Here is a 14965-nt window from a genome sequence, read left to right on the forward strand (position 1 = left end):
TAAAACCTGGGATTCGCATTGACCCAAAAAAAAAATATCGGAAATACATCCATTGACACATATACACACAAAGCATCCACGCAGTTTTCTCTCTCCTCACACATCAAACTATTATAGTTTGTAGCAGAAGAAATTGCAAAAAAAAACTCTGTAAAAAAACTCAAATCAAAGCTTGAATAATTTTCATGGCTTCCAAAGACAAAAAAACGACGAGATCTGTTAGCGGTGGTAGTCGACCCTCTGGTGGGATTCGAACACTCGCCGACTTGAATCGTCGCTCTAGTCCTGACTCTGATAGCGACTCTGATAACGCCCCACAAGAGTATTACACTGGTGGTGAAAAAAGGTTTACGCTTTTACCCTTTTTTTCTTTTGTTTATTCCTTACCCACTTGATTATTTCTTGTTAATCTTGGGTTTTTGATCTGAATTTGTTTAGTTTATGATTTTTAAGAATTACCCTTTTGTTAATTTTGATATAATTGAGGTTAATTTGCTTATTGTTTTGTGTTTTGATTGTATAATTTGATAATTTGTTGTTAATCGTTGGTGTTGGATGTGTTTTTGTTTAGGATGTGATGTTTAAGGATTGCCCTTGTTGATAATCTGATGTAATTGAGGTTATTTTGCTTAATGCTTTGTGATTGTGAATCATAGGGTTAATAATTTAATGCTGTCAATTATAGGTTTTGGATATGTTTTTGTTTAGTTTGGGATTATTAAGAATTCCCCCTTTTGCAAGTTCTTTGTTGAAATAGTAGTATACTTCATGATATATAATTGTGTGATTTTGTTATTATAATATGCTAATTGTGTGCTTTTGTTATTATAATATGCTTGGTTTTAAGAAATTGAGGCGTATAATTCATGTTCCTTGTTGTAAGATGTTCTCAAGCTCGGCTTTTGGGTATGTTTTCATTTGGTTTGAAACTGTTATGGGATACCCTTGTTAGTTTCAAGAAATAATCTTTTTGTTATAAATGAGGGTGTGCTTCCTTCAACCGAAGTTCACTGACCTAAGCTCATATGATCATATCTTAAATTATTATTCCTGAATTTAGCTAATGTTACTTATTTTAGTGTAGTTATTCAACTTGGTTAGTCGTGAACTTAACTTTAATGTACTTATTGGCGTTTTTTAGAACTTATCAATCATACACCAAACTTATGAACTTAGGTCTATTGAAGCTAGTGAGACTAAGGTGAGGAGCACAAGTCTAAGTAACTTTTGTTTAATGGTTGTTTGTGTCAAGAATTGCCTTTTGTGTTGTTGAATACTTGTTTTTCTAGATATTTTGGTTTATTATAATAATCAATGCTTTAATAGTTTAATGGCGGTGAGAAGGGTTTGCACTTTTATCCTCTTTTAACTTTCCTTTCTTAATGCTTGATTTTTAATGCACATTTTAGGATTAGATTTTTGTTGTTTTTTATGTTGTTACCAAGTGCTGTTCTGCCATGATTGCATTTGTACTTTTGTTTGTAGTATTTTAATTGTGGATGTCAACTATTTGTTGTGACACTAAGTAAGAATTACAGTGGACTAGCTTTTTAAGTGTCAAAATCCAAAGTACTTTTCTGCCAATATTAAATGTTATTTAGCAGTCTAAAGACAATGGATATTGGGCAAATGAAAGGGACAAAAGTTCAATTTGTTTTAGTGATTGAAATGGGAAATAGGCGATGATTGGGATGATCACTTCTTATCATAAGGATGATTGGTTTGTTTCAAGGGTGTGTGGTGTAAGGTTAGTTATCCTATTCATATAGGTGGTGGTTGACACTTGACATTGAATGATAGAGCAAGTGTAATTTGCTGAGAGGTAACTGTAAGACTGCAGTAGCATGTGTGGTTTCCTTAGTTAGTGGCACTCTTTTTGAAATTTGTAAATTAGTTTTATTTTCCCTTCAATAAGCCTTTTCTTTTCTAGCTGCTAGCCAGCCCTGGCATTGGTGGGTTAAGGCATTCTATTGGATTAAAGTCAGAAAAGTGGCTCTGAGATCTTGGATATTTGTCAATTCCCTTTAAGTCATTAACTTTTCTCCCTCTTGATTAAGATTTTACCCATGTATAAGGTGTGGTTTTACTCCACTTGATCATAAGTTGGATGTCTGCTGATTTCTCGTGATTGTCAAATGAATGGATCTCGGGATGTGTGAGTTTTGTGCTAGAACCCAAAACAGTTGGTGAAATGTGGCTTTAGAATTGATTTTTATCATCCTGTAATGAGATGTTTGGAAGTAGAAAGAGAACAAGCGGTTGAAAAAGAGAGGAGTAGGAATAGGGGTGAGGGGAGAGGGAAAGGAATAGCTGTATTTGAAGACTCTCATAATACCACAGTGAGCAAATCATTCTGGAGTCGCTCTGTATTGGGACAGGATGAGCTGTGTTTGGCTGTAGGAAAGTTTTTTTGAGTGGAGTAGTAAAGAATAGTCCTAATTGTATTAATTAGCACTTCATGTCACAGATGATGATTCTTCACCCAACTAATGAGCTTTGGGAGTTTGGGGGTTGGGGTGCTGGTTATTTTTTTCATTTTTGTACTTTAGCTTCTTTATAAGAGGTTTATTTCCTTCCTTTTCTATCTTTTCGAACTCTATCTGCTGCTCTGTTGTTATCAGTCTAAAAGGTCTAGTATCGTTAAGAAAGAGAGCTTTAGTTTTGCAAGCTGGTGAAGTTCCTGTGTTCTTTAGATGAGGTCATTGAGTCACAAATCTTACGGCCAAGGTAAGAGATTCAAGTCCTTGCGTCTGACAACCCCCCCCCCCCCCAACCCCCCGCGTCTCTTTTCCCCCCGGAAGCTTCAGTCTTGACTGTGAAGCACTATGAACAAAACCCATACATTTGATTGCAGGAGAGTTTATTTGGAAAACCTTTTGGTATTATAGTTTGAATGTTTTGCCTAATGCTTGATATTGCGCATTTGCAGTGGAATGCTGGTCCAAGAGCCACCCAAGGGTAATGATGTGGATGCAATTTTTAACCAAGCGAGGCAACTAGGTGCTGTTGAAGGTCCTCTGGAGAACCTGCGCCCTTCTAGCTCAAGCTTCACTGGTACAGGAAGAACACTTGCATCTGGGGATGCAGTAGCTGCTGCCTCTCAGCCACCTGAGCCAGTTGTCCACAACATTGTTTTCTGGCAGAATGGATTCACTGTAAATGATGGTCCCCTCAGGAGGTTGGATGACCCTGAAAATGCATCATTCATAGAGGTAATAAATTAATTTCAGATTTTCAAAGCCTATGTCCCCCCCCCCCCCCCCCCCCCCCCCCCCCCTCTTTTTTTTTTTCCTTGTGCTCTTCAGTTACATTTTAACTTAATCCAATGCAGAGCATTGGAAAGTCTGAATGCCCAAAAGAGCTTGAACCTGCAGATAGAAGGTCTTCAGTGCATGTAAATCTCATCAGAAGGGAGGGAGTCGACTGTCCTGTGAGTTCTCAGTTAACCCCTTTTTATTTATATATATATTTTTATGTTAGTAGCTTAATGTTCATTGATTGATATTTTGGTTAGCTTAGGATATAGAATTATAATGTCTGTCTTTCCTAGCACCATGCATATTGTTGTAGTTTGATAATATCCCTCTGCCAAGGTTTTATCTTCAATTTAGGATATGGCAAGCATATAAAGTAAGCTAGTAGGGTTGTCAATTAAATAAGAAAATTGAAATATAGGAAGTAAGAGGGGGCTGGTAAGTGATAGATTATTTTGGGACAGCCCATATTGGCCATATGTTTGTGGAATATTGGACTGATGGAGTGAATAACCACTTTCCTAATTTTCACTTGTTTACTTGCAGGAACCTGAGAAGCGGACTGTTGCATTTCAAGGTGTTGGAAGAACCCTTGGCGGCAGCACTTCCTCTGCAGCATCCGAGCAAAATGCTCCTCTGAACTCTGCCCCACCCCCTTCTGCTGGCCTGGTTGTGGATCAGAGCCAACCCTCGACCCCCATTCAGCTCAGGTTAGCAGATGGGACTCGCATGGTGGCCCATTTTAACTTCCACCACACAATTAATGATATCCGCGCCTTCATTGATGCTTCACGGCCAGGAGGAAGTAGAACTTACCAGCTTCAGACTGTTGGATTTCCTCCCAAGCCACTCAGTGATCTGAACCAGACAATAGAGCAGGCTGGACTTGCTAATTCAGTTGTTATGCAGAAACTAAGCTAAGGTAGCAGACTAGCAGTTGGATATTCCGGTTGGGATTAAATGTTTCAAAATGGACATATGTTAATGCCAAATGTGAACATACCTGGCCTTTTTGTGCACTTTTTATGCATCTGGGTGAACTGCTGAATCATCCATATAGAAGAGGTAAATCAAGTCGTTTGTGTGGGAACCGATGAGTATATGGTTATAATGACAGTCTAGAGCTGGTAATTGTCTATGCATTTTAAATTTTTTCCACACTTTGATGTTACATTCTACTATCTTTTTACAGTATTTTTATATAGTTGTAAAATGCTTTGAAATTTTAATAGTGAAAGGGGATACATCCAATGCTTCTATCAGGTATATATGCAAAAATTAAAAAGTCGAATTGATGCTCGGGCATTTCCATCTCCCTATGGAACTTCTGGTTGATTTATGCTCTACTGAACTTTAGACACGTTGGTTTTCAAAGATTAACTAGAGATATGCAACGATCTCAAATGTTGTTACGCAGTATTAGCTCTTCATAAGTGTTCAAATTATGAAGACAATTCTTGAGCAGTATGTAAATTATCTCCAAAGGTTAAACTTGTGTAATGCTTCTCACTTTTAAACAGCCTTTAAGTCTCGATGAAGGTCCGGAATGGCAATATATGGATTAAGGCAAACTTATAATCAAGAAGTTTTTATCAAAGGATAAAGCTCTGGTGCTTGAGACAAATCCAAAGCAAACAAAATATACTTTATTGATTAGGGAAGTCTTCTTATGATCCTTACTATTCCTTAGTGGTCCTATCACAACAAAATAACAAATGATCATACGATTAAAGTATTGAAATATCTATATCAAAGTTTAAGGTATTTAATAAATATAACCATACACTTCTTAGATATTATTTGATGCTTTGAAGTGTCAAAACTTAGTTTAAGAACTCACCTGCTAAGAATTTTTATGCATATAAATTGTCAAATTTCGACACATAAAAACATCAATGTAATAGTGCTATAAAAGTAGGTTGAAATAACTTTAAAAGGTGTCATCAAAATTTTTAGCTTCTATTTGTGAGTTTAGTGTTGTCAAAATATCCTCCATGGAACCACTTACTAAATAACCTCACAACATAGAATGAAAAAAAATGCTAAATAATGGTTTAATAAATATTTTGCATACCTCAAATAAGTTTCTATTTTGAAACAATATTATTCATATTTTAGTTGAATTAAGATCCTCTTTAGTTATTTTCATCCACTTTCAATCTTCACATTAGAACAACTCAACCAGCAAAAACCAGCAAAGATTATTTCTTTTATATGTTCTCCATCATGATGCACACTTGTTTGAATACCTACGTATTATACCCTTTTAATTCCCTAGAAAACAGAAGAGAATCCGTGTTCATCTAGGTTAGTCATTTATATCCCAAATTTAAACATTCACTAATTTGACTAGGTCCAACATACACAAGAAATGTAAGGGTATATAACTAGAACCACCTAATCACTTTCCCAAAAAAGACCTTGATTAGACCATAATATATTTAGATGTTACATGCATATATTCTATAATATCAATGTAACATGTGAAAGCTAGGGTTTAAGGGACAAGGAAAAGTCACCTTAGAAATGATACACCCATTTCTTGTCAATCTCCAACAATCAAACAACATAAAATTATTCACTCAAATGATCAACATCTCATTGGATAATATGCTAAATGGAAAATAGCCTTACATTCTTTATTAAATGGGAGAATTTGGCAAGCCTAAAATTATAGGATAGCATCTTATTTTTAAATTATTTTACCTCCATTCATAGTGCCTTAGATTAGACTAGCAAAAGCATAATTTGTCGGCCAAATTATATAAAAATAAATTTATGACTTGATATTTTTTTTTTATTTGGGCTAAAATTTTTTTTTTTTTAAAAAAAACTATTCCATTTCCATATATATTTTCAAAGAGTTGGGCAAGATTGGAGGACATGTAGGGGCCCTTGTTACTCAAATGTGCAAGCCATACTCTAAACATGAAATTCTTTATCAAAATAAGGGTATCCCTTTATATTTGTATTTATTTATATTAGCATGCTTATATTATAGCCAATTGATCAAGGATAATGACACTGTGTATGACATCAGGCTCTCCAAATCTTTTTTGTCTTCTATTTTTTTGCTTTTCATTCGTCGTGATTCATAGGACCCTATGGAGAATGAACAAATCAATGGATTGTGATTTAATATTAATAAACTTAGGGTCTGTTTTCATTGACTGAACTCAGCTGAAATGAATTGAACTGAAATGAATATTTTATAAGAGAAGGAAATTAGGAGCTGAACTGAACTGAACTGAGCTGAACTGAACTGAATTGAATTTCAACGTAAGAGAACATACCTGTACCGTGTATCACATAATAAGTATGATAAGTATCACATAATAAGTATCAACGTAAGAGAACTATCACATAATAAGTATGATACGGATCGGAGTACCGTGTGGTGTCAAGTTTAGATATTTTATAGTAGTAAGACTTGTATCTCACAAAATATCCGAAATGATGTTTAGGACTGTAAATTCAATTATCTACCCTATAAATCAATGTATAGTAAACATGAACAAGTTTATACCACTTCACTAGCAATCTCTCAAATTGTTATGAAGTACTATTAAGAGTTTCGACATATAACTTGTTGTTGATTTTAGGAAAAAACAAGTTATAGCTCTCCTTTCGATTTTAGGTGATCCTGAGATCGATTTCTCACCACTTGCCCTTGTGGCTCTCTAAACACCAAAAAAAAGAACTAAGATTGTTATAGCTTCAAAGTAGGAAAGTAAACAAACATTTACAGTATAATACTATACCTCAGAAACTCGATATTATTCTTAAGTAGTCAAAAGTCGCCTCCACCAGATTAGGGAATTGGAAGTGCCTTTGCTCACAAGTAATAGTATCAAACTACAATCCACAATGATGTTTGAAATTGTGTGTGTTAAATTTTCCATGGCCTGGATTGATTCAACAAGTGTAGTCCAGACTAGAATGTATGTGAAGAACGAAGCAGCATATATACTAACTGTTTCTTGCAAAGCAAAAACAAGACCAACCCAAACTATCGATACCTCAATAATTCATTATTGCTTATATTCGTACTAGTAATAAAGAGTTCTATAAGAAGAAGTCAGGTTAAGTATTGGCGCATAGCTGCTATTTACTTGTCAAGTAAATAGCAGCTTTACGACAAAAAAATATTGATTTTTTTTCCTAGTGGTACAATATTTGTACCATTATTACCTGTAATAGCTATAAATAGTACCAATAAAATAGCTTATACTCTAGTAGTACATAAAAAATTCCACTGTAAGTATAATGGTACATTAAAAATACCACTGTAGTAATAAAAAAATCTCAAAAACTAAGTGAACTTACCAATTAAACCTCCTATATGCATCTTGAACATATAGGAGCTATGCGGGTAGTAACACTCAAGAAGTCATACCGTCATTTGTCCACTCTGGTTCATTATGTCAAGGTAGCATTAATATTAACAAGGATACATATCTTGAAGTTCTAAACAATATGCTATGGTGGGGCCTATAAGGATACACTTGGAGGTGGAGTGCATGGGGGATCCTCTTACATCTTCCTCCTTATTTGACTACTATTTCCCCGTTTTAAAATAATTGATACAATCAAATTTAATAAATATGGAGTATATCAATAAACTAATTTGATCTTAAATATATGTATTGTATATTATTAAAATTTATATCAAAACCTATTTAAAAACATATTTAATGATAAAGTTTAATTTAAACTACGGTACTCCCTCTGTTTTTTTTAATTGCGTCAGTTTGACCGGCACATTTGCCGAGACACTACTTTGACCATAAATTTTCAATTAGGAGCATGTGATTGGTCCTTTTTTTTTGCAAAGGATTGATGACATGTCATGAGTATTAACTAATCTATCTTTGTACTTCCCATTGCATTATCTAATTATTGTTATTTGTCTTATTCTTCCCTCCTTAATTCCCGTGTAAATTTCCAAAGAGGAATGTAATTTAGGGACGGAGGGAGTAGTAAAAATTATATTTTGAAACTAGACATTATGACGAATCTAATGATATATAATATAATAAGATTTATTCATTTTTTAGAGGTGAAAAAATTAAGTCAACCATGGTATGTGAATAGTGCAATTGTCAAAGTGATGCATATAAAAAAAAACGGAGGGGTACATACTAAAAATGTATGGTCATCAAATTTAATACTTCCTCCGTCTTTTAATTAGAGTCTCATTTCTAACATTTATTACTCACATAATAAAGAGAAATGGGACTCTAATAAAAGGACGGAGGGAGTACTTCGTATTTGAATAGTGAAAATAAGTCAATTATTATGAAAAAGAACCTTAACTACTGAAATTTGGTCAGGATTATTCTCCTTTGCGATCAATCAAAAACTTTCCATCTAAAAAACAAATCATTAGCTATCTTAAGTTCTTGATTAACATTTTCATTACTTTATCCTCTCTCTATCCACTTTCAATTTATCATTACTCCAAACCTAACAATTACCATCGTTAACTTTGTTAACTACATTAAATTTTGGGACAAAATTTATTTAGAGACGAAGAGAGTATCTAATTCCAATCCGGTATTTTTCTTTAACTTTCTAAGTAAGATGTACTGACACAATATGCTTATATTCATGTCATTAAGCTAGTGAATTTTCTCCTATACGTTATCCACTTCAATTCATAGCCTTGTCATTTGCATGTGACAGTACATTGTAGAAAACGTACTTATAAAAGCTTGAGTATTAATTTATTTATATCTTCACAACCTTTTTGTGTTGCATGATACCATTTGACTACGATCATTGATTCATTTCTCATAAAATAGAATAGAATAAAACCATACAAATTGTTCCACAATGTCGTAAAGCAATCTAGTCAATTGACTATAGATTTAAATAATGCATGACAAAGTGCTTATTATTAAATATAAAGCATAAGATTCTTGATATGTTATTATGAAAATCTCCACTAATTTGGTTGTTATTAAGGACAACTGAAGTACAAATTAGGTCCGCTTAAGCTAAACGATAATTATATTTATTTAACCTTGAAAAGTATCCATACTTTTTTAATGATCGATCATCACATGCTTAAACATAGAATAAACTAGTCACACTACTATTGAATTTTTCAAAGTGGCTTATTACTTTCTAAAGATTGATGTACATAACTAATTGAAATCTTTAGAAAGGTAGGTACATAAATCATCAATTTGGTTGGTTAAGTGACCCCAATGGAATCCATGATTATTGTAACACTCACCTTTTAATTATGTTCTTTATTTTACGTGTCGATAAATTATCTATTGTAAAAGGTATGACTCATTTGGGTAATTATTATTTGTTTCTCAGATTATACTAGAATCCCACATAATTAAGAAACTGTTTATAAAGTGACGTATAATAGTATATGACACTTCTTAATTTAGAAGAGCCTAATAAAGTTTAATGAATGATTAATATATACTAATGGTGTTAATTGAATAATGATTATATAGTTCATCATTTCAAAGATCAAAATTAGAAATGAGAGTTAAACCTTTGATCCTACTAGAGTAGCTTTCTACAAGTATGTACACAATGTTCTTTTACCTTTTTTTTAACTAGCTCATTATTCTACATTATATTTTTTTTATATGCAAGTAAACTGTTGATAGAAATGACGTAAAGTTATCAACTAGGAGTATAACAACGAAAGAGAAAAAGAAAAGTAAGAAAAACAGGTTGTTTTGGCCCCTCAAATTCTATGTAATATCGATGCAAGTAATGGACGACGTTCACAAAAGCTTTCTAGTAAGATTAGTTTATACTATAAACTTTTTTATGCATTACAGTAGTATGTATTATTACTGCATGTATAAATTCTTAAGGTTCACTGTTTTAGTGTTTTGACGGATTCGTGTACCACAGAAGAGCTGGCTGGTGGCTGGGGCCTAACCCTAACCCTAACCCTAACCCTAAGTCCCTAAGCACCTCTATCTCCCAAGTCACTTTTTTTTTTTGAGAACCCCAAGTCACTTAAACAACAACAATAATAATTACTACGTATAATACTCCTAATAGTAATATGTTGTGTCGGATCATCCAAGTTTTTTTTGTTGTTAGGTGAAAGTGTGAGCAGTGTTTGTTCCACATTAAAAAATAAATTAAAAAAAAAACTAAAACAAAATAAAACAAAAAACTTTCAATTTATAACCCAAGCGATCTACTCCTCTAATTTTCAACTGATTTTAAGATGAAACCTTGTTACAGACTTTGATTTGCGAGCTTTCTAGAGTTCTCTCCCAAGCATAGGATCAAATAATTCAAGCCTACATGCCACCATGTTGTGCCATGGACCATGGTTGCATTTTAAAAACATATTTCATTATTCTTAAAACAATTCAATAAGTCTGGTGCTAAAAACACACGATCTTGACTTGTCTGGTGTGTATTAATTCGTAGATGGTTTTGGACACCAAATAGACTTGGAATAATATACGCTCACTAGTCGGTCACGTAAAATCTCGGGTGACCTTAATGTAATAACATTTGCCAATTTTGTAACATGTTAAAATAATTGTTTGGAGGCAATGTAAATGGCTATAAATACTCAAATAGCTAATTCGAGTCGGTTAAGTCTTGGCGCATAGCGCCTATTAATTTTTAAGCATATAGGATGACAATTTTGCAATTAAAAAGTACTATTCAAATAACTTATATTTTAGTGGTACATTATACATGCATAATGGTACATTATATGTACCATTAGAGAGTCGGCTTTTTCCAGAAATTGAAACTTATAGGATGGTAAAAAGTACCACTACACTCGTAATAGTCCACAAAACGTACTATTCAGACAAATTATACTTTAATGGTACATTATACATGCATAATGGTATATTATAATGTACTACTAGAGAGTCGGCTTATTCTAGAAGCAAAAATTGAATCAGCGGAAATTACTTCCTTACCCTCCTATTTACATAACTCGCCCATAGGTGCTATGCGCCCAGACTCACTCATTGGAGTCTCATAGAATAATTGGAGGCATTTTGATTTCTATAAATTTGGGTGTGAAAAAAAGTAAAAAAATTCTATAATATTGAAGGTTATAATACATGATGTACAAGTGAGAAGGGCTAATGGGAGAGAAATTTGTATACCTTGATCGAAATTGACTAGTATTCTGTATTCGCCTATAAAGTATAAACCACGTGTTGTATCCAAATTTTCAAAGGGGTCCCAACGCCATATACCACTATGAATAATAAAAATTAATATACGAATTACACATTAAGATAGTTCAAACACGTACATACTAATAAATAGAATTATCTTTAATCTTATGCATAAATCAATGAAACGAATCAAAGTGAAATATGGAGTATATAAAGATTGTGAAAAATAATCTTCAATTATGGTGATGGACTGATGGTGATGTGCAATAAAATCTTAGAAACCTAAGGCTAGTTAACATTAAAAGGTGAGTAGCTATATGTGTCAAAAAAAATACCATGGTTACAGGCTACCTATAAGCTTGTTTATGAGTATAAATCGATTATCCGCAGAGAACTTTGAGTAGCATCCACTTTGTCTTCGATTACGGTTGGTATAGTTCATATGAGATTTTTTTATTTTTTATTTTTTTTAATTTTTATTTTTTTTGTAAATAGTGTTGTATAAATATAATAAATTAATTTTTATATTAATAATAATGATGGGACGGTGTGAGTGAAATAATGAAAATAGTAAAAATATTCGATGGGAGCATCTGATTTTCTGCGTACGGTAAATCTATTTAACGCAGTGATTGGATGTGTTCTTGAGACTTGTGTTTTGTCCCTTGGATTTTTTCCATTTTTACGGTATTATTTTTATCCAAAAATATAGAGTAATTTAAAAAACCTTTTGATTTAGCTTAGCATGCATTATGCTTTAAAATTATTATTATTTTTTTTTTGACAGCATGATTTGAAAAAAATTAATCAAATTTTGTTCCTATCATCTTATTATTAGTTGTTTTATCTATACACAGCTTAGATCCGTTTCATATTATGTGCAATTATGGTTTTGATACAGACTACTAAGCATAATTTCTTTTAAATGTGTAATGTAAAAGGAAAGATATAGATAATGCACGTGATGAAGAAAGTGGTGGATAGCAGAAATGACAACTCAAAGGAAAGAAAACATTTGTTCCAAGCAATATGTTACATACAATAAATATTGCACCAATATAAAATGGAGGTAATATATAATTGATCTGATTTTATTTCAACTAAGGGTATGTTCATATTTATTAAACTGAGCTGAATTTAATTGTTTATGAGGGAAGAAAATTTAATTAAGAATTGAACTGAACTAAACTAAAGTGAGCTGAGCTGATATGAACTCCATTGAACTGAACTTAACTTGAAGTAAACAGTCCCTAATACTCATAAGTGATCAAAGCGGAACCTTAAATTCGTAACCGAGTTTGATTCCAATTCAATCCTCTTCCCATGGATCATTGGATACGATTGATAGCACCACAAGGTCCACAAATATCAATATCAATATCATGCATGGTAACGGAAAATGGAGATTATATAATTGCAATATGTAATCCAGGCATGCAGGAGACTCAAAATAATTTTTTGGCATATAAATTGTACTACTTCAGTACTTAGATAGTTAGATTAGACGAAGCTAGAAATATGGGGGTGAGTTGTTGGAAGATGACAAATTGAATATATCAAATTATACTGAAAACTGAACGTAGTCTATTTCAAATTAAATAAAAAAAAATACTATATATATTTGTGAAAGACATTGAAATAGACTTGTAGATTAGAAAAATATGCAGACTAAGATTAGACACATCCTTCTCTTGCCTGCCAACTATTTTCATACACGTACATTGTCTGCTGCCAACTAGTATCTTCTTCATTTACTTCATTGAAAACTCATTATGAATTTCACTTTAAAATAAACCAAAATACGTAGTACTTGTATTTTTTTTCTTTGTGAAATTGTGTAACATAAACCAATTTTTATCGGCATGCATATATACAAGGAGTATTGATCAATGATCATTATAATTAACCAATTTTGTTAAAATTGTACCCCGTGATTTAGTACGAAGTTTTGTTTGAACTATCAAGTTACACTACTAGTAGTTCAAATTAGTAGTTCAAATTATATCAGTAAATGCAGGCTTATTTAAACCAAACAAATCTAGAAGTATAATATTTGATATATATCATACTTTACACGAGTATTGTCATTTTTAACCAAAACGTAAAAAGTTTAGATCAAGCTAAATTAGGTGTTGAAAATTTTGACTAAGCACCATACTAAAAATTACGTTATAAACTGCATTGCACTTCTTTAAAGGATCATTTAAGTTAAGAAAAACTTGATTTAACGATATAAGATTCAAACTTGACAAAGACAGATAACATGGATGCGAGTGTTAGTTAGACATTGAACTCGCTTGAGCAATCAAACCAAGCCACTCCTTTTGTTTGGAAGATCACCATTCCCTCACTCAATTTCTAATTTTTAACTTGAAAAGTTGAAAGTATGATTAAACGTAACTAATATAAAAAACCACCTCAACTAGCCAAACAAATCATCTCAATATAATATGAACAACACTTTTCCTCTCTCTATCTATCACTTCATTGTCTAAACTTTGATTAATAAGAAACATATAAACACCAAAAAAAAAGCATTGACAAATTAAAATACTCCTAATTAAACTCCTAATAATAATACGTAGTAATTGAATTTATGCACACGAAAGGAGACAAATACAAAGGCGACATAGTTGGTCACGGATCAAATATTAAAATTGGAAGAGCAATATTTTTTTGGAATAATATTTTGGCTAGTGTACTAAAAAGTTAGACGTTACCCACCTTGGTAGAGAAAAATTGTAGTAGGCTACAAACATAGCCTCATAAACCTAGAGAGATAAATTAAAGAAGAGACATTCGAAGTGTCCCACTAACTTTTTCAGCCTTTTAAAAAATATTTATATTGATTTTTTGTTAAAATTTACCCTTTTTATTAGCTGAAACCCACTTTTGCAAATGCTAAAATAATTACGATTAGATAGGATTGATGAGACTTATAAAACTCTTTCATTATATTTGAATAATTTATTATGTGGTCGAATTTTTGGATCAACTACTTAAACTAACTTATAGTGTCAATTGGTTATTGGAGATGTATGTGTGAATGGCTGAATGCTACTCCACTTAAATCTAATTTCAATTCAATACTTATACATATAATTTGGATTCGACTGTCGGTTTTAATTTATTTATCTCATCTACCGTAACCGTTAAAATGAGACAAGAGAGAATTATTATATTATGTTAAAGCAATTTTGAAATATAGGAAAACATAAAGACCTAATCTATACTTAGTATTTTAAAAAGCAAACCAAAAAAACATGTGTCATCATGCTATTACACTTCCTTATCTTCTTCTTCAACACAACGTGCCACATGTCGTTTTACGTTTTTTATTTTTGATTTTACAATTTTTTTTAACTATTTCATTAAACACTTCATCTTCATCTCCCCTCTTTAATTCAAACTTTTTAATTTCTCTCTTTGATTTTAGTCCCTCCATCTTCTTTCTATTAAGTCTCATTTCAATTAAAGTCCCACAATTTTTATTTCTTTAATTATGTTTTCATTTACATGTTACACTCATAATTATTTATTGGTATTTTCTCACTCATCTCTCAGTGCAATTTT

At 32.3% G+C, this 14965-nt stretch overlaps 1 protein-coding gene across 1 annotated transcript; it reads left to right on the forward strand.

The window, feature by feature from the left end:
• Window positions 1-39: 39 nt before the first annotated feature.
• Window positions 40-4412, forward strand: LOC145611902 (plant UBX domain-containing protein 4-like). The gene is made up of 4 exons (XM_081667285.1): window positions 40-346; window positions 2930-3212; window positions 3332-3430; window positions 3801-4412. The coding sequence occupies exons 1-4, from the start codon at window positions 186-188 to the stop codon at window positions 4173-4175; spliced, it is 918 nt and encodes a 305-aa protein (XP_081523411.1). The 5' UTR covers window positions 40-185; the 3' UTR covers window positions 4176-4412.
• The last annotated feature ends 10553 nt before the right edge of the window (window positions 4413-14965 follow it).

The sequence above is a fragment of the Chenopodium album genome, chromosome 24, assembly GCF_948465745.1.
Source record: "Chenopodium album chromosome 24, dcCheAlbu1.1, whole genome shotgun sequence".
In the NCBI taxonomy this organism is placed as follows: domain Eukaryota; kingdom Viridiplantae; phylum Streptophyta; class Magnoliopsida; order Caryophyllales; family Amaranthaceae; genus Chenopodium; species Chenopodium album.